The sequence below is a fragment of the Carlito syrichta genome, unplaced genomic scaffold, assembly GCF_000164805.1.
Source record: "Carlito syrichta isolate Samal-C Ts95f unplaced genomic scaffold, Tarsius_syrichta-2.0.1 Scaffold306592, whole genome shotgun sequence".
Lineage (NCBI taxonomy): Eukaryota > Metazoa > Chordata > Mammalia > Primates > Tarsiidae > Carlito > Carlito syrichta.
In genome coordinates this window covers 320,194-346,896 of record NW_007250688.1, presented here as the reverse complement: position 1 = coordinate 346,896, position 26,703 = coordinate 320,194, and the positions used below count along the sequence as shown (strand labels likewise).

The window sequence follows — 26,703 nt, the reverse complement described above, 5'->3', positions numbered from 1 at the left end:
CCCACGTCCGGCTCCGGGGTTCATCTCACCACGGGGAAACGCGCAGCGTGTACGCGAAGGAAGCTCGAGGGAAAGCGTCCGTGCTCCCCAGGGAAGAGACGGGAACTGGCGGACATCCGGTACTTCTCCCGAAACCCCCACGAGCAAGGAGCAGTATATCCAGTGCGCAGGGGGAGGAAATTAGGCTGAGGTACTTGCTTACGTTTGCATCAATACAACGCTCAGAGTACTTTAAAATGCATTATTTTCCGAGATGTCTCCGCCAGTCAGTAGTAGGGAGCAGGGGTCTGGACACGGGCACTGCTCGAGTCTAGGCCCTTAGGACCGTCTCGTGGGGCGCAGCACCGGGAACAGGTGCAGGAACGTGCCCTGGGCCTGCAGGGGCGAGGCCGGGAGAGTGGGAGCCCGCTGTGAGCTGGCGGCCGTAGGGCGGCGTTTGGGTCCGCTGAGGATCGCCCAGTGTTCGCGGAGGGCGAGGGGATGCTAACCGGTGAGAGGACACGACGGCGTTGCTCCCGGGTTTCCTGTCAAAACAGAAGGCCAGCCCTCCCGCTTTTAGAGGGTCTTGAGGGCCAGAAGCGGACTTCGAGATGACCCGAGGCCGCATCGCTCCAAGCCCAAGCGGCCGGCGTCCGAGCGCAGTGAGAGCCCCCTCCCTGCCCTTTGCCTGGAATCCCGGCAGCGGTCCGGAACCAGTTCTGCAACCAGAGCGCTCGAGACCACCTTGGGAAGCGTTTACAGACGGGGGACGCCATACTCCCTTCGTTCGTTAGCTGTCTGCTGGGTTGTGGGGTGCAGGGGGCGGGTCCTTTGAGTTTCCACGTGGGCTACGACTCATTAGGCTGGCGATCCGTTCAGTGAGTTGCCGCTAGCAGGTTCAAAGCGTGGAATTCAGTGGAAAGGAAGAGGAGCCCCTCAGGACGTGTTGTGAAGTGCGCGCGCGCACGTGTGTGTCTGTTGCTCCGCGTTGCCGTCCTGCTGCGTCTGCTTGGGTGTTCGCACCCACCTGGCTGCCCCGCCGGCCTTCCAGGCTACCCCGCTCTGGTCACGGTGGGGGACCGTCTTGTTCCCATTGCGCCTTCTGGAAAATGTCGCCTTCCTCATTCTGTTGGCCCCCAGATGTTGAGGTATTTCATCCACCTGAACTCGTCTCTGAATTCTTTATTTTTGTCTTTTTTTGGTAGCCACAGTCCACTATATTAGTTCACATTATTTAAGGAAAACATAAGGTTCCTCGTTTTTAGCTTGCAAGAGGGAAATGTTTTTGTTGCTTGGAGTACCAAAAAATATCAGAACAGTATTCTCATGATGTTGATCTAATGTATTTAAGGAAACATTACCATGCCAACTGTGATATTTAGAAGATTACCAAATAATACCTCATTGTGTCATTTTCTGGCTAACCTTTTGTTTAAAAAAATTTTTTTTTGACTTTAAAGTTTAATTTTACTTTTGATTTTTTAATGTCTCCAGTGTGACAGCGACTTGGCTTGGTGTTTTCTAATGTACAGTCTACTTAAGTTCTTGCAGTAAAATGACTTGTTATTTCCATTTTCCAAAGAGGAGGTTCCCAAAGCCGGGGACCTACAGCTCAGTCAGAGTCACTGACCTCCTCCCATCAGCAGAGAGTCTGAAGTCAGTCCTGACTTTGTAGTTTACAAACTCTCTTGCTATCCCCAAGGATAAAGAGGAGAGAGGGTGGATGCAGTGAAGCCCTGTTCCTGTCCCTTCTCGCCATCACCCCTCAAGAGGAAGACAGGGGATAGTTACAGAATTGTGGCAGCAGCTACAAATCTGGGAGGATCATCCATGAGATCCATTTTATGTCTGAACACGAGATAATAATACTAGGCTGTTGGGCTCACAGCAGAGTCAATGGTCTAATTCTGCATTTAGGTTCAAAGAGTCAGTTTAAAAAGTAAAGGATAGAGGCGCCCTGCTGAGCAGCAGTTCAACAGAAAGAAAAACCCTGAGGAGGAGGAACTCCACAGACTCCCAGCCCCGAGTGAACCACAGTGTGAAGCAGCTGCTCACAAGCCAATCTGGGGCTGCAAGAGCAAGGACCTGCCTTTCCTCACAGGCATGTGTGTGGAGCTTGTGATGTGCAGTTAGGATGTCTCCCATTTTAACTCGACTCCTGTAACGACCCATGAGATAAGGAATATCATCACCATTCCCATCTGACAAATGAAGAAGCGGAGGCACAGAGGGATTAAGCCATTTGCCCAAGGTTGCCTCGCCAGTAAATAGCAGCGCTGTGATCTGAGCCTGGGTCCTTCACCACCACCTGCTCCCTCCCTGTGGTGTTCGGGCCACAGTTGCCCAGGGTCGGCTCTACTGATGATTCATTCCGGGCAGCACATGCATAGAGTCCAGGGAGTATCCAGAGGAAGGTGACCTGGGTGATGAGGGAGTGTTTCGCCTGGCAGAGAGGAGCCTTGCCAGATTTGGGAGCCAGTCCTCCGTTATCTGGGGAACAGGAAGTAGGTGTGTTCCTAACAGCAGAATCAGGACCAGCAGGCAAACCAAGACTTTGGAGAGGATGGCATCCCCCTGGGTGAGTGGGGATGTTTAATTTTATGTTTCTTTTCTTTTTTAATTTTGAAGATGTGGGGTACAATTCAGGGTTAGGTGTACAAATGTCCATTATGTAATTTTACTTTTCTGAAATCCCCTTCCAATGCCCAAATCCTTCCATTTTATCAAAATGTGAGGGTAAAAATGAACTTTAAAAATAATTGAAAATTAACAGCCTGTCCTAAACATTTGTGTGTGTGCGCATAAATAAAATAAGATACTAAATTGAACTGACCGAGGCACACTTTCAAGTAATGCGGCATTCCAAGGGAAAGTGCTAGATCACCAAGTAGAAATGTCAGGGTAGGTAAGTGAGAGTCTCTCCGTAACTAGTGAGCCACTGACTGGCCACTTCAGGAAAATGAGCATTGAGTGAGAAAGTTTTGTCCATCGATTTCTCCAGGTAGATCTGTTGCCATTTCCTTTATTCCCAGCCGAGTGAGGGGGGCTTTGGGGGGAATGTGAACTGAACTGCATGAGTGCTTTCTGCCCTTGGGGCTCACACATGGACCTGGGCAGCCGAATCACTCCCTTCCCAGGGGGTGTGGGGCAAAGGATGTCTGGAGATATCCTGGGGCAGGTGGGGCCACGTGGGAGGAGGGGCTGGGCTCCTGCTCCGGTGAGGGCATCAGCTGAAAGCAGGCGAGTTTCACTAAAGCACCTGTGGTGGAAAGGGGGGAGGATTGTTAGTTCAGTCCTGTCCTCCTTCTTTGAGCTTGGAGGGGTGAGAAACTGGCCAGCAGTTGTGCAGATGATGGAGAAAGAGAATAGAAGTCTACCTTCTCCAGCCCCAGCAGGAGACCAGCAGGTAACAGGAGTAAGCTGGAATAGGAAAGATTACATGTTACAACTTTTGTTTTCATTCCAGAGGCATTTTCATTCTTTGGGGACTTTTTTTCTCTTCATGAGACAGGGTCCTGCCCAGGGTGGAGTACAGAGGTGAGATCACAGCTCCCTGAAGCCTCAAACTCCTAGGCTTAAACAGTCCTCCCACCTCAGTCTCCTGAGTAACTGCAGGTGAGGGCCACCACGCCTGGCTCAGTTTCTGTAGAGATGAGATTTGCTTTGTTGCCCAGGATGGTCTGAAACTTGTAGCCTCAAGCAGTCCTCCCGCCTCTGCCTCCCAAAGCATTGGGATTGCAGACGGGAGCCACCGCACCTGGCCTCTTTTGGGACTTCAAAGTGGTTGTATGAGCAGAAGGTGTAGGATCTGCTCAAGTGTTCGCTCGAGGGCAGGGGAAGATGAATCCCTTAAATACATTTTAAGGGGCAATAGAAGACAAAAATAAAATCGACGTCTGGTCGGGCCCTGCACAATGGGCTAACTCAGAGTCTAGGTTACACATGCTTGGGTTAAAATAGAAAGGAGTAGCAGCCTGTGCTTGACGTTACATTTGCTTCTGACAAAGGAAGACTTAGAGGCAGGAGCAGTTAGAAAAGGAAAGAAAGTGTTAACTTCTCCAGAGTGCAAGGGAGTCAGGCTTCATAAGACCAGGTCATCAAATACAATCACAATAAATGCTTGAAGGAAAATATCCGCCCAAGTCACCAAGATTCTCAAGGTACATCAGTCTGCTGTTCATTGAAAACAACTTCTCACCCGATGGTCTCGTTCCCAAATCATGACTTATTTTCCGACATCAGCATTTCAAACACTCAAGGAAAAAGATGGTATTTGTTAGGGAGTGGGGTGTGTTTGAAGTTTTATATCCTGGGGGCCAACTTACAGACAGCATGACCACGTTATCTTTGGCTTATCTCAGGGTACAAAGAAATTTTTTTTTTTGAGTGGAATATGATAAGTGCTTAGTCCTCTTGGAAAGAGGAGAAAGCGTGCATTTTTGCTTCTCCTCCTTTGCAGAGATGAATCTTCAGTCCATTGCAGCATGGCTGAGATGTCAAGTAAGAAAAGCAGAAGTTGAGAATCTTTCAGAGATGCTAAAATGATGGGTGTTAAAATCTGGTTTAATTGTTATTGTGTTTCTGTTATCAAGACCTATGTCATTTTTGCCTGCCTAGAGAACATTAGTAAAATTTCATAACCAGTCAAGTGAAAATAGTCTGTAAGTTTCAAATAATTATTCTTCCGCAAGGTGCATTTGTTTTCTTCTTGCGTGTCCTTGGTAATAGTAAAAACAGCCGCCATGTGAAGGCAGGCGGACAGAGGGAGGGGCTTCCCAAGGATGAGCTCTGAAGTTGTCTGGTCCTTTGAGAAAGAAGAAGTGGGAGATGTGTCAGAGGCTGTGGTTGTAAGCGTTTCCTCCTGTCATTCTACAAATCTTTGTATAGATCGTTTCAGAAAATATTCTGTTTTGTGTGGAGGGGAAAAAAGGAAAGAGGAGAAAGAAATTTAAGAGGAATATCTGGAAACTATTATTATATACACTTACATCATATCTCTACCAGTGCTTTGAAATTTCCACTAAATTACCCCAGTGAGAGAGGAGAGTTAACCCATCTTGCTGGGATTCTGAAGCAGAGGCCAAGAGTGGCAGAAGTAAACATGTATTTGATACTTGCAGTTTACTCTAACATACCTGTACTTGTTTAATAGATAGGAGAACCCTCTAACTCGTGAAAAGTTGGTGCTCCAGGGTGTGTCCTGAGACTCTGAGGGCTCTTTGGCCTCCTCAGACCCCGGCAAGCCGAGGCACCCTACTTCAGCCCTCACTTTATAAAGCTCCCTTCTTCTGGCCAGGCCCCTTGCTGCCAGATGAGAGGCCACGGCTGCCTGGAGCCTGCTCTGCCCCTGCTCCCCGAGCTCTGGTTTACTTGTAATCAGCAATTGGCCTGAGGAGACAGTGGCGGGGGCGGGGGTTGGTGGAGAAACCAGAAAAGGCAAACACCTACGTTAAGAATCCCAGACTGGGGGCGCTGGATAGTTCAGCTTTTCTGCTGCTCGGTGTCAAGCTCTTCAGTAAGGCACTGCTTTAGTTTACATTTTCTTTTCTGTGGAACAGAGTTGGAAACAGCTGGTCCTCTCCTTTTTGCTTGTTTGTCGAAAGAATGATTCAGCTCAAGCCATAAGGAATGGAACGTGCTGCTTGGAGATAGACACCTTGGTCAAACATACACAAAGTAGTCTCGTTTGGCAAGCCATCCTCTCAGTGGCTTAAGAGATGGCCTGTCTCTCTCCTTGGTCTTGTTGTGCCAAGTGCCTCAAAACTCACTAATTAAAATGTGAAGGGTGGTTGATTCCCTAGTACTGTTAAAATGGTCTAATTTTAAAGTTTAAAACCTTTAAGGTTTTCATCACCTGGCCATGATGTTTTAGAGTGGTAACTAGATAAATCAGTATGAGGATTCAGTGAGAGGTAAAATCTGGTCTTTAGGGAGTCGGATTTATGCTCTCTCGTTATGAACGCTTTGCACTCAAGAGACATCGCGCAGATTCCCTGTCAGCAACTCGGCCTCACTTTTTTATGAAATAGTCAAAAATGAATCACTTCATATTAAATAGCATAGTGTTGGAACCAGTTGTTTTATTGTAATATTTGGCTTATGTTGGAATTTTGGACATTGAGGAAATTATGACAAAAAATTTAGCATTTTATATCCTATATTTTTCTAATGTGTGGTAACGTTGAAACAGTCACAGACATGCATTGCAGGTTCATTGATACATGTTGTGCAATAGTAATGTGTCCGACGTCTTCCACCTGGTGTTTTTCTATTTGAGCAGACAGTACAGTCTTGTTTTCTTCCTCCCACATTAATAATATGTAACTTTTTGTCCAGTCTGTTGTTCAGAGAAGATATGGGAAGACACACTTGTGATTCCTGAAAACCACTTCTCAGCTCATCGATCAAATCTCAGTATATATTCCATCTCTTTATTTACTTTTCTTTTTTTTTTTTGAGTTGGAGTTTCACTCTGTCGCCCAGACTGGAGTGCAGTGGCCGCTCCCGGCCACCGCAGCCTCGACCTGCTAGGCTCCAGCGATCCTTCCGCCTCAGCCTTCCAAGTAGCCGGAACTACAGATGCGCGCTACCACTCCCGGCTAATTTTTGATTTATTGTAGAGATGAGGTCTCGCCAAGTTGCCCAGGCGGGTCTCAAACCCACATGCTCAGGCAGTCCACTCACCTCGGCCTCCCAAAGCGCTGGGATTACAGTCTGAGCCACCGAGCCCGGCTATTTACTTTTCATGCATGTTGAAACATACATTTTTTCATATGTTTAAAGGAAACATACATTTTTGAAAAATTTGTCCTGTATAACACCAGCAATCTCTTGATGTTTCCTGAGAGGGGGCATCAGAGTGGTTTGCTGGATTTGCAATGTCCCCTCAGAGGGGACATCCAAGTGCAAAATGTTAAAATGAGAGATTCAAGTAATACATGTAAAGAAATCTGAGAGAAGAGAGAGACCCTCTGGCTGAAAGAGCTGGACGGGACTCCTTGGAGAAAGTGGTGACTGCGCCCCTCCTCAAGTGTGGGCAGGAGCCTGGAGAGGAGAGAGTGGAAGGCCAGCTGGGCAGGTGGGACAGAATGGACAGAGATTCAGAGGACCGTCTTTGAGGGCTTCCCTCAGCCCAGGTTCCTGTACCATAATGGGTACTCCCTTTTATAATGACACTGTTGCGCCCTGCTCTGGCTTTTGTGTTTCCCCTTAACTTGTGTCTGTGTGTGTGCACGTGTGTGTGTGTGTGTGTGTGTGTGTGTGTGTGTGTGTGTGTGTGTAATTTGAGAGGGTGATATTCACCGGGGAAAAAGATGGTTCCAAATATAAGCCTAGATTTTTTGAAGGCAGAGGCCTCGCTCAGCTTTTTGACCGCCACTAAATTATTCATGGTTAAGCTCATTGTGTTTAAAATATCCTTGTTGATTTGGACTGACTCATGTTAATTTTAGCATTCATAAAACTAGTGCTCTTTCTCCTTGAAGGGCATGTTTATGAAAACTAAATAAATGTTCTCATTTATTGATTTGTTTAAGATGGAATATAGGGATACATTAATGAAATTTTGAAAGGTTTTTTTTTTAAAAAGCATGTTTGTTTTTAGTGGGACTTAATGAAAATAAAAAGCTTCTGCACAGCAAAAGAAATAATCAATAGAGCAAATAGGTAACCTACAGAATGGGAGAAGATATTAGCAAACTATACTTCTGACAAAGGACTAATATCCAGAGTCTACAAAGACCTCAAACAAAGAAACTCAAAGCAAGAAAAAAAGCAAATAGCACCATTAAAACGTGGGCAAACGACATGAACAGACACCTCTTAAAAGAAGATGTGCAGATGGCCAACAAACATGTGAAGAAATGCTCAGCATCACTCATCATCAGGGAAATGCATGTCAAAACCACAGTGAGATACCACCTTACACCAGTCAGAATGACCACTACTAGAAACTTAAAAAGAAAAAAGATGCTGGTGTGGTTGCAGAGGAAAGGGAACACTCATGCTTGTTGGTGGGAGTGTAAATTAGCCCCACCTCCATGGAAAGCAGTATGGAGAGTTCTCAAAGAACTAAAAGTGGACCTACCATGTGATCCAGCAATCCCACTGCTAGGTATCTGCCCCAAAGAACAGAGATCGTTGTGTGAAAAGGACGCCTACACCCTCATGTTCACCATAGCACAGTTGCAAAGATACGGAATTAACTGAAATGCCCATCAACTGATGAGTGGGTAATGAAAAATATGGTCTATTTACACGATGCAATACTGTTCAGCTGTCAGAACGAGATCACATCTCTTGAAGCAACTTGGACGGCATTGGAGAACACCCCCCTAAGCGAGCTAACTCAGGAACAGAAAGTCAAAGACTGCCTGTGTTCGCTTGCAAGCAGGAGCTCAACTCAGGATAGGCAAAGAGAGAGAATGGCATTGCGGACACTCACCTTCTTCTGATAAAGACACTGGTCAGATTTGGGCCTCATTTTGACGTGATCGCCCCTTTAGGGCCCTAATTCCAAACAGTCACGTTGAGATGACTTTGTGTTTACAAGATGATGATTGTTAATGACCGTTGTTTTAAAACATTTTTCCTGACTTGGCAGAACAAAAAGGGTGGCAGTGCTGTTTGCCAGGTCCGTAAGATCCCGCTGGTCTCCAGAAAACATTCCCTAGAGACTGGAGCCAGTGTAATGGGGTGATGGTACTTCCTCTCTGTCATCGGAAAGCCACTCAATTGAAAGGCAGTCCATGAGGAGGACCTGAAAGCTTTGGGATGATACGTTGTGATGGGCTTTGCTTCTCCAGAAATGAAGGGGGCTTAAGACAGGGGCAACAGAAGGCGAAGCTTATAACAAGGAGAATTGGGGAAGCAGTCAGCATATGTGCGGGACCCAGTAGGGCCAGAGGACCATGGATGGCACAGCACAGATAGTCTCCCAGCTGCCTGACTCTCCCTGGGTTGGAGAGGAATGATTCTTCACAGCCTAGAGGGAGTATTCCTTTGATCGGAAAAGGAATCCCCACAGTGCTCTGGAAAAGAAAACAGCTGGCCCCTTGTAGGTTGGCCTGGGCAGAAGGACCCACACAGGAAAGGGGCCCCTGGTGTCTCAGCTCCAGCTCTCACCCTCTGGGGTCCTCTCTTGCTTCAGAGAGCTCTCCCTCCCTCCCTCCAAGCGCCTGCTTGGAAGCACTGCTTTTTATCAGTTTTCTTTTTAAAATACATTTTAGAATGTTTTTCATTTGCATAAAGTATAACATAAAATGGCCCATTTTTGAGTGTACAATTCAATGGCATTCAGTATATTTACCTTGTTGTGCAACCATTGAAACTATCCATCTCCAGAACTTTTTAATGGGTACTAAATCTAAAACTCTATACCGGTTAAACAATAACTTTACATTTCCCACAATCCTCAGCCCCTGAAAAGCACCATTCTACTTCCTGTCTCTAGGAACTTGACTATTCTAGGTACCTCACACAGGTGGAATCATGAAGTATTTGTTCTTTAGTGTCTGGCTATGTCACTCTGTAGAATGCTTTCAAAGTCCATCCAAACTGTAGCCTATTTTTATTCCTTTTTTCCTTACTATTTCACTATATGTATATATCACGTTTTGTTTATCCGTCAACGGATACTTAGACAATTTCTACAGTTTTGACTTATGAATAATGAATAATGCTGCTATGAACACGGATGTGTACAAATATATGCTTTTAGTTCTTTGGAATATACACTCGGAATTGCTGGATCATATGATAATTCTGTGTTTAAATTTTTGAGGAACTGTCTTCCACAGTGATTGTACCATGTTGTATTCCCATCAGCAATGCACAAGTGTTCCAGTTTCTCCATATCCTCACAGCACTTGTTATTTTCTGGATTTTGATAATAGCTATCCTAAGGGGTATGAAGTGACATCGCTTATTCACAGTTGGTTCTTTGTCTTGACTCTAGTAATTTTAAACACACTTTTATTGACGGCTCAGACATATCAGTGAGTCCTGGAAAACCCAGAAAACCTGACTGTAATAAAAGTAACTGGCTTGGGTTTCTACTGGTTCCCTCAGCTTGTCTAGAATTTTTTGGAGTACACACCAAGAAAAACGAGGTTCGGGAAAGGCACGAGTTAAACCTTTGACTTCCCTGTGGTGGGGACCTCAAACCCATCACGGCAGTAGCCTCACTTTGTGGTGGCAACAGGACGTCGGTATTGGAATACAAGAAAAGCAGCCTGGCACCCTGACACACGTGTGGTGGGTCAGAGGATTAGGGCCCTGTTTTATCCTGTTATATGTTCAACACCTTGTTTTGATTCCACATTCACCAGCAAATCTTCTGATCATCCATTCTTTCCCAGACTGTGTAAAACATGTGCTCTGGTCTGATCTGGTTGGCCATTTCATTCCTTTTTGTAATTCAACAAATGAATGTGCTGATTATGAGTCAGTCTCCTATACTTGGTCGATGCGCACATAAGGCCTTCTCGCCCTGGGAAGACTGAAAATCCAGCTCCCCAAATCCGCAGAGCCAGGGACGGGAGTGCCGTCGCCTCTCGAGGCCACGCCTCATCTCTTTTCAGGAAATTCTCTCTAGATGGAGATTTTCCAGCTTATTTCTGGGGTGTCTTCACCCTGTGTGGGTGTGGCATTCTTCTCCTTGTCCAGCTGAAGTTCCTATCATGGGAGACCTCTATTCTCAGGTTCAGGGTTAAGAAGGAGTCTTGGGGTTTCTTGAAATCATGAAAAACAGATCCAACAAGCATGCATTGTGTGTCTGCTTATGAGCCAAGTCTTGTGTGGTGTCTACACGAGGCCATGCATTCCTGCGGCTGTAGCAGAATACCTTAGGCTGGGTGGCTTAAAACAACGGAAATGTACTCTCACAGTTTGAAGCCTGGAAAGTCCAAGATCAAGGTGCCGGCAGATTTGGTGTCTTGTGAGAGCTCGCTGCTTCTTAGATGGCACCTTGTTGCTGTGTCCTCCCGTGGTCGACGGGGGGAAAGGGAGCTTGCTGGATCCCCTTACAGGGGAACTAATCATGTTTATAAGGTTAAGCCCTCATGACTGAATCACCTAAAAATCTCATCTCTTAATACTATTACATTGGGTATTAGGTTCTGACATATAAATGGTAGGAAGGAGGTCACCAACACCAACTCATAGCACGTGAGTTGCTGGAAATTCAACAAGAGCAAAACAGAGGCAGCCTCTTGTCATAACAGTGCTTCCAGAAAAAGACGCCAGAGGAAAGAGAAGGCCGAAGGAGGATTGGGGGATGCTATCTTATAATAGTCTTTCCTGTGGTGTGTTGGAAAGGTCTGTTACCATCTCAAGAGCTGTCTCCAGAGGCTCAAGGACAGTCGCTGCGTTCCCAGCACCTCATAGTTCATCAGTAAGCATTTTGGGGACTGCACTGTGGAGTACTACAGAGCCCAGAGACACTAACTTGCAATATTATTTCCTAGTCTATCTACTACTATAGAGATGCCCAGGGCTGAACTGAGGAAAGTGGATTTAAGAGTCCAAAGTGCTTGTCGCCTTTGAGACACCAGCTGGAAGGATGCCCCGTTGTTAATTAAGCGGGACTCTATTGCACGTGGTGGCCGGATAGCTGCCTGCATAAAATATTAAGTCTTGTTTCTGTGTTTGTGAATTGATCTTCTGTTGGCATTGACTGTGACTAAAATGAAGGATGTCTTCAGGCTTGACAACACTTTTTGTTCCATATCTTGCTTCTGGAAAAGACGACTGTCGTGCACCGGAGAAGTAGGGATAGACGGGAAGAAGATGCATCCTGAATCCTCCGTCACCTGTCAGGCACCGTGTTTTTGAGGTCTGCTTGGTACCTTAGTACCTTCTAGGAAACACTAGGGAGTGGCATAAAACTTGGTCATTTGGAGACATGTGGGAAGTCTGTTCATTGAAGAAGGGAGGCAGATCCCAGAGCGCGTGCACATGCGTGCGTGGATGGTGCCACGAGCCTGAGTGGAGTGGCCAGAGCTTCCAAAAGAAGAGTCATGCTCACGTCCAAGAAGAGCAGTAAAGAGGAGAGGGCTACAGAGTCCTGGAAGCATGACCTTTTTAATCGGAGGAGAGAAAAACCCACCCCCCATGAAAGAAGTTGGTGACTTACAATGGATTCACAGAAGAGGAATCAGCAGACCTGGGAAGTAAAGCAGTGAATGCCAGTAGAAGGCGACGGTTCACCCAGAGTCTGTATCAAGGAGAACCCGGGGATAATACCATTAATTAATTTCTGGGGATAGTACCGTGTCAGCGTTTTTTAAGCATCACCCTGGAAGGATGCTGTGGAGGCTCTGATTTGAGAGGGTCGAGCACGATCCCTTGCTGATGTGTTGCCTTGTGGAGATGCTTTAGGAATATTCACCTGGTTCTGGTCTAACCAGAAGCCTGACTCCTAACCTTGATGTCTCTCATTTTCTCTGTGTGGACCTACTCACCTAGACCTGGGTAAGCTGGGTGCACAGTCAGTTCTCCGTGCAAGGAGGGAGTTAAGCTTCGAAAACTGCGATTCTGAAGTTCCGATCTTGGGCTCATCAGTCACCAAAGAGCAGCGTGGTTGGGCTTTATCGTTGGCTTCTCGGGTCTTTTGCTGGAAGAGAGAGAGGGTGGTGAGTCAAGAGGATGAATTTGCAGGGCTGTGTTAGGGACAGTTTTTCCTGGGAACAGGAGGAAGAAAGATAAGAACAGGGAGCCAGCGAGACCTTTCTGGCCTAGGCCAGAGCAGAGATTGGTGGTTCGGATGGCATGCCTACTTCTGGAGTTTGGCAGAGTCTTCATTTTACTCCACAGGAAATGCCAAGTCTGAGTACCTCTCCTCACATTTGGGACGGGGTGGAAATAATTGCTTGACCCATTTGTAAGCAGGAAACGTGAGTGCCCGGGACTGGTGTGGGAACCTGGGCTGGAGAAGGGGGCGTGGATCGTGACGAGAAGGGAGGAAAGTGATGGGAATGTGGGTGGGAGGGCTGATGGATTAGGGAGAGGTGTCTGAGGCTCTGTCTGGGTTTGCAGTCTCCCCCTCTGGCCCCCAATAGTTGGCCTGGCCCGCACTACCCTGTGCACACCTGGAAAAGGTAAATTTTTTTCAGGGGGAACGTTGAAGTACAGTCATAATTTTCATTTTTTCTTTTGTTGACAATGGCGCTTTCAGCTGCTCAAAAGAGCAACGTCTCTCTCTCTGATGCTCCTGGAAGCTTGTTTAGGCACCACCGAAGAAGTTATTTTTAATGATTCTGATATTATGAAGAAATCTGACGTTAAGAAAATCTGGGCAGGGGAGGATCGTGCTGAGGAGGGTGGCTGCCTGCAGAGCCACTGCTTCCAGTTTGTTGTGTTCATGCGGGAGAAGCTGCCTTGGTACCAGATGATCCTCACTGTGGCAGGATTATCAGACTTGGAGGGGGGGAGCTGCCACCCAGACATGCTTACAGTTTCCAAGTAATGAAACAGTCTGGCTTATGTTTTGGCAAAGCTCAGAGAGCCACCCCCGGGCTTTGGTTAACAGAGAAGATTAAAAAAGACTGCCTTAGCACAGCCTGCGGTTGCAACCCATCCTCGTGCATCTGATGGCCTACGCTGATGCATCTGAGACCTGGGTGAGAAAAGATTGCTGCAAGGGCACCGGGTGACTGCTCTGAAGGAGAAACCAGAGGTTCTGTCCTCCACACCTTCTCTGGGATTCGAGCACGGAGAGGAAAGAGCCAGTGAAAACAGCAGCCCCTCCTTTTATGCGAAGGCTACCACGCTGGTGGCTGCTGGGGGCGAGTGGGCTGTCTCCTTTTGTTTTGCATCCCTGGAGAACCTCAGATAGGCTCACTCTTGTCTCCAGGGCTTCCTCGGGACTTTGCTGCTCTCTTAACGGGCTTTGCCACGGTCAGGACGCTTGCACGTGTAACTTCTTCACCCTTTGGTAACATCCTTTGGCGATCGATCCCTTATATGAAAGGGAATTGTGTAAGAGAGGAAAAAAGAAGCCGCAAATGAATACAGTCTCCATGGGGGTGGGTGGTCGATGTTTCCTGACAGCTGGCTCTTACTCAGATGTGTTTTATTCGCTAGTTCCTGACTGGGGGGTGTTGCTGCTTCTTTTTGACACAAGAGGATAGTAGGGAGACTGGTTGCTCCTGTGGGCCTTGGCAGCTGCTGGTGGGGGTCCCCACCATGTGGTCCTGGGAGAACAACTCTGGGATCTGTGGTGCGCTGCTGAGACCGAGAATGGATGGCGTCTCTGTCTTTATCTTCTGCATTGTTTTAGGTACTTTTCATTCTTTTCCTGTTCTAGATGAAGCCTAGGGCCTCCTTCTGTTCTGCTTGTTACGTTAGCTGTGATGTTGGTTTCCAATAAAATGATATGATCAAACCAGACTTCATCTTATTTTCCTTAAAAAGGAGAGAAAGATTATTGTTTCATTTTTGTGTTGGTAGAACTGCATGAATCCTAAGATGTAAATGTTAATCGTTGTAACTTTTAAGTGATCTAACTGAATGTTTTCAAGTTATTTTATTATAATTTATTTATCTAGCATACATAGATCGATTGACCACATGATGAATTTAATAAGAATTGGCTGACCGGGGAGCTGATGGCGTCTGAAGAACAAACCTGGGCTTTTCTGTCCAAGACCAGCATTTCTTAGCTAATAATGTCTGTTATTAGCTGGCTACTATCTATTGATCTTAACTTGGGTCTTGGCTATTAACTTTTAATGTAACATCACATTTAATCTTTACAGGAACTCTGTGAGGTAGATACCATTATCTTCATTTTCCTAGTGTGCAAACTGAAGCTCATATCCTTTTTCTTTTTCTTCATGGCTCTAGATCAGGGGTTGGCAAACTTTTTCCATAAAAGACCAGAATGTAAATATTTTAGGCGTTTGGGGCCGTAACTTCTCTGTCGTAACTACTCAACTCTGTTACTCTAACGCTGAAGAAGCCAAAGAAAAAGCCAACAGGTAGCTGATTGATCAATAAATCAGACTTTATTTATGGATGTTGATATTTGAATTTCATAGATATTTTCTTATGTCATAAATATCCTTTTGATTTTTCCCCCCAGTGATTGAAAAATGTAAAAAGCGTTCTTCTTTTGCAGGCTAAGAACACAGGTGGTGACCAGATATGCCAAGCCCCGATCCAGCTGATGAGAGAATGCAGAGAGAAGGGAAGGGTTGGCATGGGGCGGTAGAAAGAACCATTCATGCCACAGTGTGCAGGTGGCAGGGGGCAAAAAGTGCTTGAGGAACTGTTGGAAAAGCGTTACCATCAGGCAGGGTAAGAGGCAGAATGACTCGATAAGAGGAGACACTGGGGCCCATGTCATGACCTTATAGGATATTTGAAGGATTTGGACTTTGTCCTGACCGTGGGAAGTAATTAAAAGTGTTAAGCCGCCTGGGCGCGGTGGCTCACGCCTATAATGCCAGCACTTTGGGAGGCCGAGATGAGAGGATTGCCTGGTTCGAGACCAGCCTGGGCAACTTGGCAAGACCTCATCTCTACAATAAATCAAAAAATTAGCCAGGTGTGGTGGTGTGTGCCTGTAATTCCAGCTACTTGGAAGACTGAGGCGGAAGGAACGCCTGAGCCCAGCAGGTTGAGGCTACGGTGGCCGTGAGCATGCCACTGCACTCCAGCCAGGGTGACAGAGTGAGACTCCAACTCAAAAAAAAAAAAAAGTGTAAAGCCAAGGCGTGACAAGTGCAGTTTTTTTGTTTTGTTTTGTTTTTTGTTTTTGATGGATCGAAGAGATGAGGTCTCGCCTAGTTGCCGAGGTGTGTCTCGAACCCTCGGACTCGGGTTGGTCTCAAACCCTTGGGCTCAGGCGCTTCACTCGCCTCGGCCTCCCAAAGTGCTGGGACGACAGGCTGAGCCACCGAGCCCGGCCTTGTCTTTCTTTTTAAAAGATCACTGGCTAATGAGTGTGGATCCCAGGGATTGTTAAGAGTGAGACTCCAACTCAAAAAGAAAAAAAAAAAAAGATCACTGGCTAATGAGTGTGGATCCCAGGGATTGTTAAGAGTGGAAGCAGATAAACCAGTTTGGAGGCCGAGGAGTGAGCCCGGTGGGTCGTGGGGTTGCCCATTAGGGGATTGCCCATATGGGGTTGGCCACAGCCAGAACCATCTCCTGTCAACAGTGTTCGCCGGCAGGCATGGTGGTCAGTTCTGCTAGTGAGGAGAACATGACTGGGAGGGTTAAGTGTCTGCCTGGCACATAACAGGCGGAGGGAGAACAAGATTCAGGTCCTGGCCTTCTCTGACTCCAAATCCAGTGCCCTTTTCTCCTGGGGTGAAGTTCTTAACATTCTCAAATGGAAATTGTGTTTCTCCTCATCTGCGATGTACCTCTGAACCCCACAACTGAAGAGCTGCTCCTCTCTTTCTCTCTCTCAATTCTTTTCTTCTGGAGGAAGTGCTCATAAATGAGGATAGGGCTACTTGGCTCTGAGTTGTTCATTTCCATTTTGTGAGGAAATTTATTTCGTCGTCGAGGAAAATAACCTCTTGTTCAAATAATGAAAAGGCCAAAGAGGATACTGTGGTAATGGTTTTGTGTTATTTTTACGCTGGCATTAGAAAGGTAACTGAGTGCTTACTTAAAGTAAAGGTCAGCTTTTCTTATAAGTTGTGTAGCTTTCTTCCTCAAATGGGAGTAGGCATATTCTTTTCTACCTTTGAAGAAATGGCTTGTCTGGCTGGGTCCTCGGAGTCATACCCCTGATCCTGGCTTTCCTCTCTGGATCAGAGCATTCGTCTTTGGACAGTGTGCTGACATGGGCTCGGTGTCTCTTTCTTTGGCCTGTGTCTGGGGACGAGAACAAAGGCACGAGGGGAAGGTGAGACGTATGCCTTGGGGTGGAAGGGTGGTTGCGATTTTGCCTCAGCTTCCCTGGGGGTTGTGCCTCAGAGGTGACCGTGGGTGATTCTGACCTGGAAGTGTGGGAGGAGGGGCACTTCAGGACAGGTCCCAGTGGCGGTGACTGCTTGGTGAATCTCGGCTTTGGCTGGTGTATCATTCAAGCTTTCCCTTGTGTTACTGTTATTTGTCAGTGTGTCTCCTTTTCTCTGTTATAAGAGAAGGTCTGAGGGGTACTTTTCGGTGTCTCAGGCGTCTCTGCCGACCTTATAGTGTAGTGTCTTGCCCATAGTAGATGCTCAATATAGTGATTGAACACAGCTGCATTGACTTGTCACTTTCGGCATGTGTGAGGCCCAGTGCAGCATCTTGGCCCAGAGAAGTAAGAATTTTCTAGGCTAATACTCACAGTCAACAAAGAAGATCCTTGGGAAATCCTGAAAATAGGATCAATTTCGGGAGTAAGTGGGCAAGTTGTGGATTTCTGTTGAATATCTTCTCCCATCACGCAACTTTTGTTGTCTGCTTCTTTTTTGTGTACTATGTTCCGTTAGACTTGGGTTACACATCTTCATGGTTGCATAGTAGGTGCTCAGACGTTCACTTCTGCTCCTGGCTTTATTTATTCTCTGTAGGCTCTTTCCATAAGCAGCTCTGGGTGGTGAGGCTGAAGTCGTGAGCGCGAGGAGTTTGACCTGGTCGCTCCCTCCTTCCCTTCTTTCCCCCATCAGGCAGTGAGTGTTGGCTCTGAGCCAGGCGTGGGGTTACGTTCACAAAAGGTGTTTGGCATCTCGTTCCAAATATATATTCCAGTCTACTGGAGAGATGGAAGGAAACAGTGGCCACATGGTATGAGGTCTGGGCTGCTGGTGAGACTCTCTCCCTGGCACCGTGGGTGGGACCTCCTTGAGGACTTTGCCACTGAGCTCTTGAATGTCGTCAACAGTAATTAGCGCGACTGTGCAGTGGATGAACTGACAGCTTCTGCACTTGCCTTTCTCCGTTTGTGCAGGGGAGATGTCTACCCAGAGGTTAATTTCTAACAGAACCTCCCAGCCATCTGCCTCAAATTCTGATTACACCTGGGAATATGAGTATTATGAGATCGGACCGGTTTCCTTTGAAGGACTGAAGGCTCATAAATGTAAGTTTTATACAATTCCAATTTATGTAAGTTTTATACATAAATACAATATGTCTTCATGTTAACCTGTGAAGTCCCAGTGATTACTTATCCTGAACATTCTATCTTCTTACAGAACTCCGCCTCTACCCCCAAAAGCCCTCCACACATGGGCGGATTGCTCAGGGCTGGTGTCACGTGAGGGGCTCGGTGATTCTGACTGTTGAAGGACTTACAGTTTTCCTTTAGTAGGGGGATGTGAATTTTATTTACATTTTTATATTTTTTAACATCTTCATTTTATTTTATCCAAGTGAGTCAGTGTCGATCTTAGATTGAGATTAAAAAAAAACATTAAAAAAAAATAAAAATATTAAAAAATGTTTGAGCTACCAAAAATGTGTACACAAATATAATCTGGATATATTATTTGAAGAACCTTCTTTTGTAACATAGCCAGCAGCATGCTTTTGACCCATTTGGTTTTCTGAAGAGATCTATCTGTCTGTGGTGTTCCTAATGATGGACAAGAATAGACTGTGATCATTTCTAACTTAGTGTTTTGGGCATGAATGGTGGCTCGTGTTATTGGAATGATTAATGACCCAGCACAGAGCAAGGAAATGTAATTCTGTGAAAGGTTACTATTCAAACCCAGACTTAACTGAATGCTGACTGGCCAGCATGAAGTATCCTTGTTTCACTAAGGAGAGTTGACAAAGTAGGCAGAAACTGCTGTCCAGGCCCAAGTCCTGCCTTAGTTACCCCATAAATATCCCTGAAACGTGCAGTTGTTTCAGGATGAATATCCACAGCATTGTAAAATTTTTAGGTTCTTAAAAATGGTCCAGACTCGTGGGACACATCAGGAAATATAAGAATGATTAGCATCAGACACACAAATATAGCAAAGGAAATGCTTTGTTCCTTTACTTCCTGACTGCTTCTACTCTGACCTGTCTTGGCATTTATGATTCCTCGCACCAAATGGGTGCTCCCTTGCAAGAGGGCTTTTCATTTTTGTTCCTTAAGCAAAAGTCATTAACTGAACCACACGTCCTTTACTTCTTAAGGGAATAGTAGTAATTAAATGCTTTCACTCGTTCCTTTATTGACATTTGCTCAGTATTTCTTTGTTAGGATAATAGAAAAGCCCTTGGAATCCATTGGGGTGTGCTGTCACTAATTATCCAATAGGAGGCTGTTGAGGTCTGGGTGTGAAAACACCCTCCTTAATTTACTTAAATTCTTTCATCAGTTGTTTTTCTGGGATAACCTTTATGTAGAGACACTTGCTTGTTCTGAATTATAGTGAAAATCAAAATGACTGGGCAAATTGCCATAAATTTCTCTGTTATGTGGGCCTTTACAGCTTGGTGACATCAACTTTATTTTTGTGTCAGTTTGCTCCTGTATCTTTTCCTTAGTTTAAGTAGCCCAGAAGAGAGACCTGCTGCTGTGATTTTGTTTGGTACGTTTCCAGAGGCAGCTGAGGAAAATATTTTTTGAGCACTCTAGAAGTGATTATCACTAGAAAAACATCCTGCAAAACCTAGGCAGAGATGCTGACTCAGTACTTACTTTACCTGCTATAACAATACTAAGGATTGCTTTTATTAGCTTTAATATTGCCATCAGGAAAAACAAAAAGGCCCAAGTGAGTACCTGCTGTTTTATTTTTATTAAAGTAGAGGAACCTGACAATATATGCAGGGAACAAAAAACAAACAAACAGACAAAACCCCCAATATTACAGGAAAGTGAAAAGATTAAGCCAACTTTTGTGATGTGCACTCTGGTACAGTCCCTTCCGTTTCAAAGTGCTGTGATTCTGTCCTTCAGGTGTGGCTCCTTGTTCTGCTGGGCAGATACAAAGCCAGTTAGGTGCAGGTTCAAAATAACAGAAGGACATCTCACGGGGGGCATCTATGGGAACAGGAATGACCATAATGGTTATTTTCATTTACTTTTCCTTTAAAGGATCTGCTTGGCAATAGTAGCTACATCTTTAGTTAGACTAAGGTCCTCTGTCTGCTAAAATTAAGATTCCTACATGTAAAGACTCTTTCATCTGAAAAGCCACCTCTGATGGTCATTATGAATTCTCCTTTGCCCTCAGTTTTGACTCTAATATTAAACCATATGTTTCAGAAGTGGGCCTGTAAGTGGCATATATTTGGTACCAAGAGTGGAAATTTATTTATTCATTCATTCAGCATGTATTTATTGAGCACCTGTTACATTTAGCACTATTTTAAGCACAATAATGATACAATAGTGAACTGAAAAGACAAAAATATGTCTTCCCATAGAACTTGCATTCTAGTGGGAGAAACAAGCAATAAATCAATTAAATAAATGAACTGTATCCGATGGCAATAAAAAGGGCAAATATAATGGGATAATGGAGTGTACAGGGAGAAGTATAAATAATAGAGTGGCCATGGAAGGAGAGATTTGAGAAAAGACCTGAAAGAAATGAGAGCTTGAGCTATAAAATATCTGGGGGAAGAACATCCCAGAGAAGGCTCCATGGCAAGAGTGAACTGGAGCATGCAGGGAACAACAAGGAGGCCAGCATGGCACCCAGGGAGCAAAAGGCTAATGGAATTGGTTCAAGAGAAAATGAGAGGAGATTGGGGACAGTACTTACATTCAAACCTCTCAAGAGTCTTGCCATAAAGGGAAAGAGAAATGGGCCATTTGTGAAGAGTGTGGCTGGGTAAGACAAGGTGTACCCAGAGCTGCAGAAGCAAAAAGCTACGAGTCAATGAGCGGACACTTGCATTTTAGCAGTGCTACTCTGGCTGCTGCATGGAGACGAGATCGGGCGTGTGCAGACTGGTATGGCCCTAGGCTGACTGACGCGTTGTGGAAAGGTCGAGGGAGCATGTTCTTATTCTGAACCATCGGTTGGTGGCCAAATTGTGTGCTTTTTCCCTGAGCCAACTTGTAGACCCCAGATGCATGCATGAGTCAGCAAGGAGCTGGGTCATCAAGATGAGAAGCAGAGCTAGAGATGGCAAAGGCTCGAATAACATGTATCATCGATGCACAGTAGAGACAAGTGTGGGATCATCACTGTCGGCTCCTTGCCAAGAATTCACACCACAAACTGACCTACCACATTAAGAACCAGAAGCGATATGAGGACAGTGTCCTGAACCCTTGTTTTCAAGCGAATGATTAGCCTTGTGTTTCACAGAACCACAAAATGGAAAGATCACCCTTTATTCTTAGGAGGTGGAGAGTGGGACGGGGTAGTGGCTCTAGTCCTACGCTGGATGGGAAAGGAAAAACATCCTGTCGGCTTTCCACTTTCTTTTTTTTTTTTTTTTTTTTGAGTTGGAGTCTCACTGTCGCCCAGACTGGAGTGTAGTGGCCACTCCCGGCCACTGCAGCCTCGACCTGCTGGGCTCCGGCGATCCTTCCGCCTCAGCCTTCCCAGTAGCCGGAATTACAGGCGCACGCTACCACGCCCGGCTGATTTTTTGATTTATTGTAGACATGAGGTCTCGCTGCCCAGGCGGGTCTCGAACCCGCGGGCTCAGGCAACCCACTCACCTCAGCCTCCCAAAGGCACGGGATGACAGGCTGAGCCACCGAGCCCGGCTGGCTTTCCACTTTCTCGTTCCCTTTCATTCGTTGAAGGTCAGGCTGAGAGGAATTGTTTTATGATGACCTTCCATTGGAATTCCCCTGGGCAGTGTGTTCTACCTCCTTGCAATCGTAGTCCCTGTAGCTCAGTGGTCAGGCAGCACCGAGGGAGGCTGTGGGCTCTGGCAGGAGCTCCTCCAGAAGGCTTCTTTTCGCTTGACTTACCGCCTGGCCTCATTAGAGCCGCAGTCTGTCTGTCTGACTCTTCCCAGTGAAAGGGTGATTTTGGGAAGACCAGGCTCTGCTTTCCAGACTTACTGAATGCCCATGAAACTGAGCATGAAACTAAAACTCCAGGAGAGTTTGGATATTCCTGGGATGAGGTGGCGATCTCTGTGTTCCTTATAAGGGGCTGAAGGTCAGAACATGCTCTGGGGTCGAGTGTCACAGGGCAGAGGATGAGGCTGGGGGAAGGTAGTGGGGATATCTGAGGCAGCAGAATTTTGCGCAAAGGAGAATGTACATAAGCAGAACTACTGAAATACACAGCCATGGGATCGTAGATGCCACGCTATCAGGGAACTCTTGGGACGTGCTGTTGGATCCTGGGACTCTCAAGTTCTGACCACAGCTGGGCCCACAGCCCTGCCTCCCCGTGACTTCTCCGAGGGCCGTGGCCCTCCTGCACCCCACTTTATTGCTGCTGCTTTTTTATCGGCTCCCTGGGGCACTAGAAGGGCGAGGGGGAGGGGCTGGGCTAGATTGGGACACAGGCACTGGCTCCTGCACCTCTGAGAATCAGTCCACCATCTGCAGCATGAAAGCTGTCCTCCCGGGAACACCTTCCTAGCAAGCAGATCTGAAAAATGTCAATCGACGTGACTAAATTCAGAATTGAGGACTTAAATATAACATTGGGGCGGTAATTTTAGAATTTGTTTTTGCTATGCAGGCAGTTGATCAAGCACAGTGTGCAGAGCTGTTATTTATCTGTACAATGTTTCTTCACAGTCCGTGCCCAGATAATTGAGATTTTATTGTTTTATGTTCATTGCACTTGAGGACATATGCTTTTTGGTACTTGTCCTTATGTCTTTTTTATGCCTCACTTCCACTATATTAAAAGGCAAAGTCTATCATTTCTTTTTTTAAATGCCAAGTTAAAAGGAAAAAAGTCTACAATTTCTCTTTCTTTGGCACTTAAGGGTAAGATCCTGGGAAAGTTTTGCAGAGCGCTGAATGAACATTGTTAGCCTCTAGGTGATAGTATATGCAGGATGTAAGTATGAACTTTGCAAAGTAAATTGCTAACTTTATTTCTTCACTTTTAAGTGCTGCGTATACATAATGTAATTAGAATAATGCTTTGCCTTTAAATATATTTAGTGTTTAAAGTCCAATCATTTAGTTTTAGAAAATTGCTAAGCATCCTTCCTGTATCCCCACATAGATCAGCATCTTCATCTAGATCGCAGCATATAGAGTGATTTAACTGTGTTGTCCCCCAGATTTGAGATGCTACTGTGTTTGTGCCAGGTTCTGTAGACAATCGAATCGAATCAAATCAAGTCCTGTCCTGGAGGTAAACACTCTCAGGATTGTTACTCATGATGAGAACAAAGAAAGGCCTGCTTAGAGAAGCACAGACAGGGAGGGAGAGAGCCCATCAGTTAGGGAAATGAATTGAGACTTTGTGAAGCAGAAACTGTGAAGGATGGATACACTTTTATGAGCTCCCAGTTGGAGGAAGTTGTTCCTGCCAGGCAGAGGTAAGAGCCCCTTTGAAGGGTTGCTGTGAGGAAGATGCTATGGCTACGAGTTAAGGTAAGTATAGGGACACAGTGTCCCCTAGTTTGATTGGAAGCACATGGGTTTTAAAGTAAGGGCAAATCAGAAGTTGATCATTCTAATGAGAATAGCTGGCACCTGCGGGTACCTGCGTCTTAGATGGCAGATATTGTATGAAGAGCTTTACCTGTGAACCTCTTTTAATCTGGAAACGCACGTCAGCTTTATTTTTGTTGGAGAGTGTTTCATAAAGGAGCCATACCATGGGAGCCGTGGAAGCAGGTTTCTCCATAGATGCAGCCCAGGGAGAGGCCGAAGGCAGGGAGAGCACGCTGGAGGCCATTTGAGTGCGGGAATTAGTGAGGGCCTGACTCATCCGATCATGACCGGAACGGAAGATGCAAAACTGGGTTGCTAACTGAATGGAGTTGCTGCCTCATGGGGCTGCTAAGCTGGCATGTGGCCCGAGAAGGCCACCCTACGCACCCAGCTGAGTTCCTATTTACTAACCTAGGAAGCGAGCAGACTGCAGACGAACCGGGAGTCGGCGTCTGTAACTACAGCGAGGCTCAGCCGACCCTAGTGGCCGTCCTCCAGCCACTCGCAGGCGGCCGACTGGTCAAGCCGTGTTCAAATAAGCAAACACCCAGCTGCAGCCAGTCCGGCTGTTGCTGCACCTCTCCTTCGTTTTCTGTGCTTCTCTTTCCTTTTTCTGTCCTGAAATCTTAGCCAACCATGAGGCAGCCTCAGTGTCTCTCTGAATCTGTTCTGGTTCTGAGGGCTGCCCGATTCAACAATTGCCTTTTCGTCTTTTTTCTTGCTCAATCTGTTAAATGTAATATGTCTAAAGCTTTTCTTACAACAGTTGGAATCAGTGCATTTTAAACTTAAGATGGCGGTCTCTGCTAGAAACTGTGTTTTCTAACTCGAAACACTTTAGTGGGCATTTGAGGACCCAGCTGACCTACATTCTTTGCTAGGTTCCTACGAGATATGGAAACAACATTCATTCCTGGCGATTCTTCCTTCATTGAGATATGGAAATCAAGACTCAAGAAGGGTCAGATCACTTCCTGTTGCCCAGACAGAACCCCAGAGGCCACGCAGACTCCGCCCTCTCCCTCCTTCTGGAAGTCTTATCGGTCCCCTGGCCCCTGTGGATCAGATTGTTGATTTCCTCTCCTGTATCATGTACCAGAGCCTCTCCAAGAGGCTCTGCTTCCTTGAATGTCCACGTCTTAAACTCTTCTGAAATACTAATACCAGTTTTAACTGTCTTACAGATTCCATTGTGATTGGATTTTGGGTTGGTCTCGCCGTCTTCGTGGTTTTTATGTTTTTTGTGCTGACCTTGCTGACCAGGACGGGAGTCCCACACCCAGAGTAAGTCTGTGCTGTGCTCACGTGTCTGTCAAGCCCCCTGGGAAACTGAGGAAGCAGAAACGACTGCCCAGGGCTGGGGTTGCTTCGGTGGACGCATTGGCCGCCCAGACCCAGGCACCTGTGGGGTGGGACCCCTCTTTCCTCCTGACTTTTTGCTTCTTGGATCTTGGGCTTATTTTCAAGTGGACCCTTATAAAATTGGGTTTCTTGGTCCTTTGCTGACCCGGGCCTAAATTTTATATTGAAATGTTTATTGGGATGTATTTTCTCCTTATTCCCAAAAGGACTTAGATGACTCGCATATGAGAAAGAGTGGAAAAGACAGTGGCACAAAAAGAATGAAAATCGTTTTAAAAAATATTTCAAGAAGCACAGAAATTGTTGTTCCTGGGGATACGCAATTAATTTAATTACTGACAGTGTTCACCGGATTTAGCAGAGTTTTCTTGAAACTCGGGTAAAAAGGGAAACCCTGTGGATTATTTAATTCTCATGACCTAGTAGAGAACATTCATGTTGGGCTATGGATTTGTGGAGGTATTTGTTCAGTTACGGAATCTGCAAGACAGTTAACTATGGGATTCGTAGTTGAGGATTTCCACGGCACCCATTCTAAGAGAGTTTGCTGTTCGTGAGTTGCGGACAGGGCAGAGGGCATCCCCAGAGGATGGTGCAGGACCCCAGGGACAGCCACGAGGGGCAATCACAACCCTGGGTCTCAAGGGGCGGGAAGAGGGGCCATGGCCGGAACTAGGAGTCAGCTGAGCGCTGCGGCCTCTCAGGGAAGAAGCCTCAGATCAGAGCCTCCCTCTTCTCCTTCCTTCCGTCTCTCGCCATTGCTCCCCACTGGCTGAACACAACCAGTCGCTAGGGGCTTTATCCAAGAGCCGCCATACATCCAAAGCCCAACGTTCATGTTCTTCTCTACCACGCTATGAAAATTATATCCTCTACAGAGCAGGAGGGAGAGGGTGGAGAAAGACCTGGGAGAGTGGGCAGGAGACGTTTCATGCACATCCTCTCAGCTTTACATTTGGTGTCTCATGACCCCTCGCCGCCCCCACACAGCCTGGCAGCAGCACGCTTTCATGGTTGTGTCTCATCACATCGTCTGCGACGTCTGTTGTTCATTCTTCAACCTGCACGTGAACTTTAAAATAGCCCTGGGAAAAGGGGACAGTTCTGGCCATCACTCGGTTATTTCAAGACGTCAGGGGCCGGAGAAACGTTTTTTAGCACAAATATTTTTCATGAAAGTATCCCTTCCTTGATGTAGAGACATATAGCTGAGAACCTCTTGAACAGCCACTAAAAAGACATAAAGACCTGTGCATGCCTTTGCTTCTATTATATTTTGGTCCAGAAGTTTGACAATGTGCTATGGATTGTGAGAGTGAATAAACTCAGGTTGGGGCACATCTCATAGAGTAGTCAGGGAATAATAATGCCCTATTATCTTCCTTTTCCTCAGAGGGACAGATGGGTTTTTGTGGGTTGTTGAAATGAATTTGTGTGATGTGGGAGGCAAGTGATTTTACAAATGGGATTACTAGCACAAAATAGAACATAACTTCCTGTGACGGTTCATTTCATGTGCCAACTATTCTAGATGTTTCTGTGAAGGTATTTTTTTAGATGAGGTTAACACTTAAGGCAGTACACTTTGAGTTAAGCAGGTTACCCTCCAGAATGTGAGTGGACCATCCGGCTGAAGGCCTGACGAAAACAAAGACTGACCTCCCTAAGCAGGAAGGAATTGGGCCAGTGAACTGCCCTTGAACTGGAACTGGACCTCTTCCCTGGGTCTCCAGCCTACTGGCCTACTCTACCGATTTTGGACTTGCCCACACCCAAAGTTTTGTGAGCCAGTTCATTAAGTTAACTCTCTCTTTTCAGACACACACACACACACACACACACACACACACACACACACACACACACACCCCCCA

The 26,703-nt window shown here is 46.1% G+C and overlaps 1 protein-coding gene and 1 long non-coding RNA gene across 2 annotated transcripts in view; one reads left to right on the top strand and one right to left on the bottom strand.

Annotated features, from left to right (window-relative positions):
* LOC110596080 overlaps positions 1-107 on the bottom strand; it is a 2,176-nt gene extending 2,069 nt beyond the window's left edge. The window contains exon 1 of the long non-coding RNA XR_002482248.1: positions 30-107. This is a non-coding gene — a long non-coding RNA (uncharacterized LOC110596080). The remainder of the gene's footprint in view (positions 1-29) is intronic.
* The window catches only part of MRAP2 (melanocortin 2 receptor accessory protein 2), a 65,652-nt gene that overhangs the window by 29,479 nt on the left and 9,470 nt on the right, over positions 1-26,703 (top strand). The window contains exons 2-3 of the mRNA XM_008063111.1: positions 17,873-18,004; positions 24,652-24,751. Of these exons, the coding sequence (XP_008061302.1) occupies positions 17,878-18,004; positions 24,652-24,751 (227 nt within the window). The 5' untranslated portion in view covers positions 17,873-17,877. The remainder of the gene's footprint in view (positions 1-17,872; positions 18,005-24,651; positions 24,752-26,703) is intronic.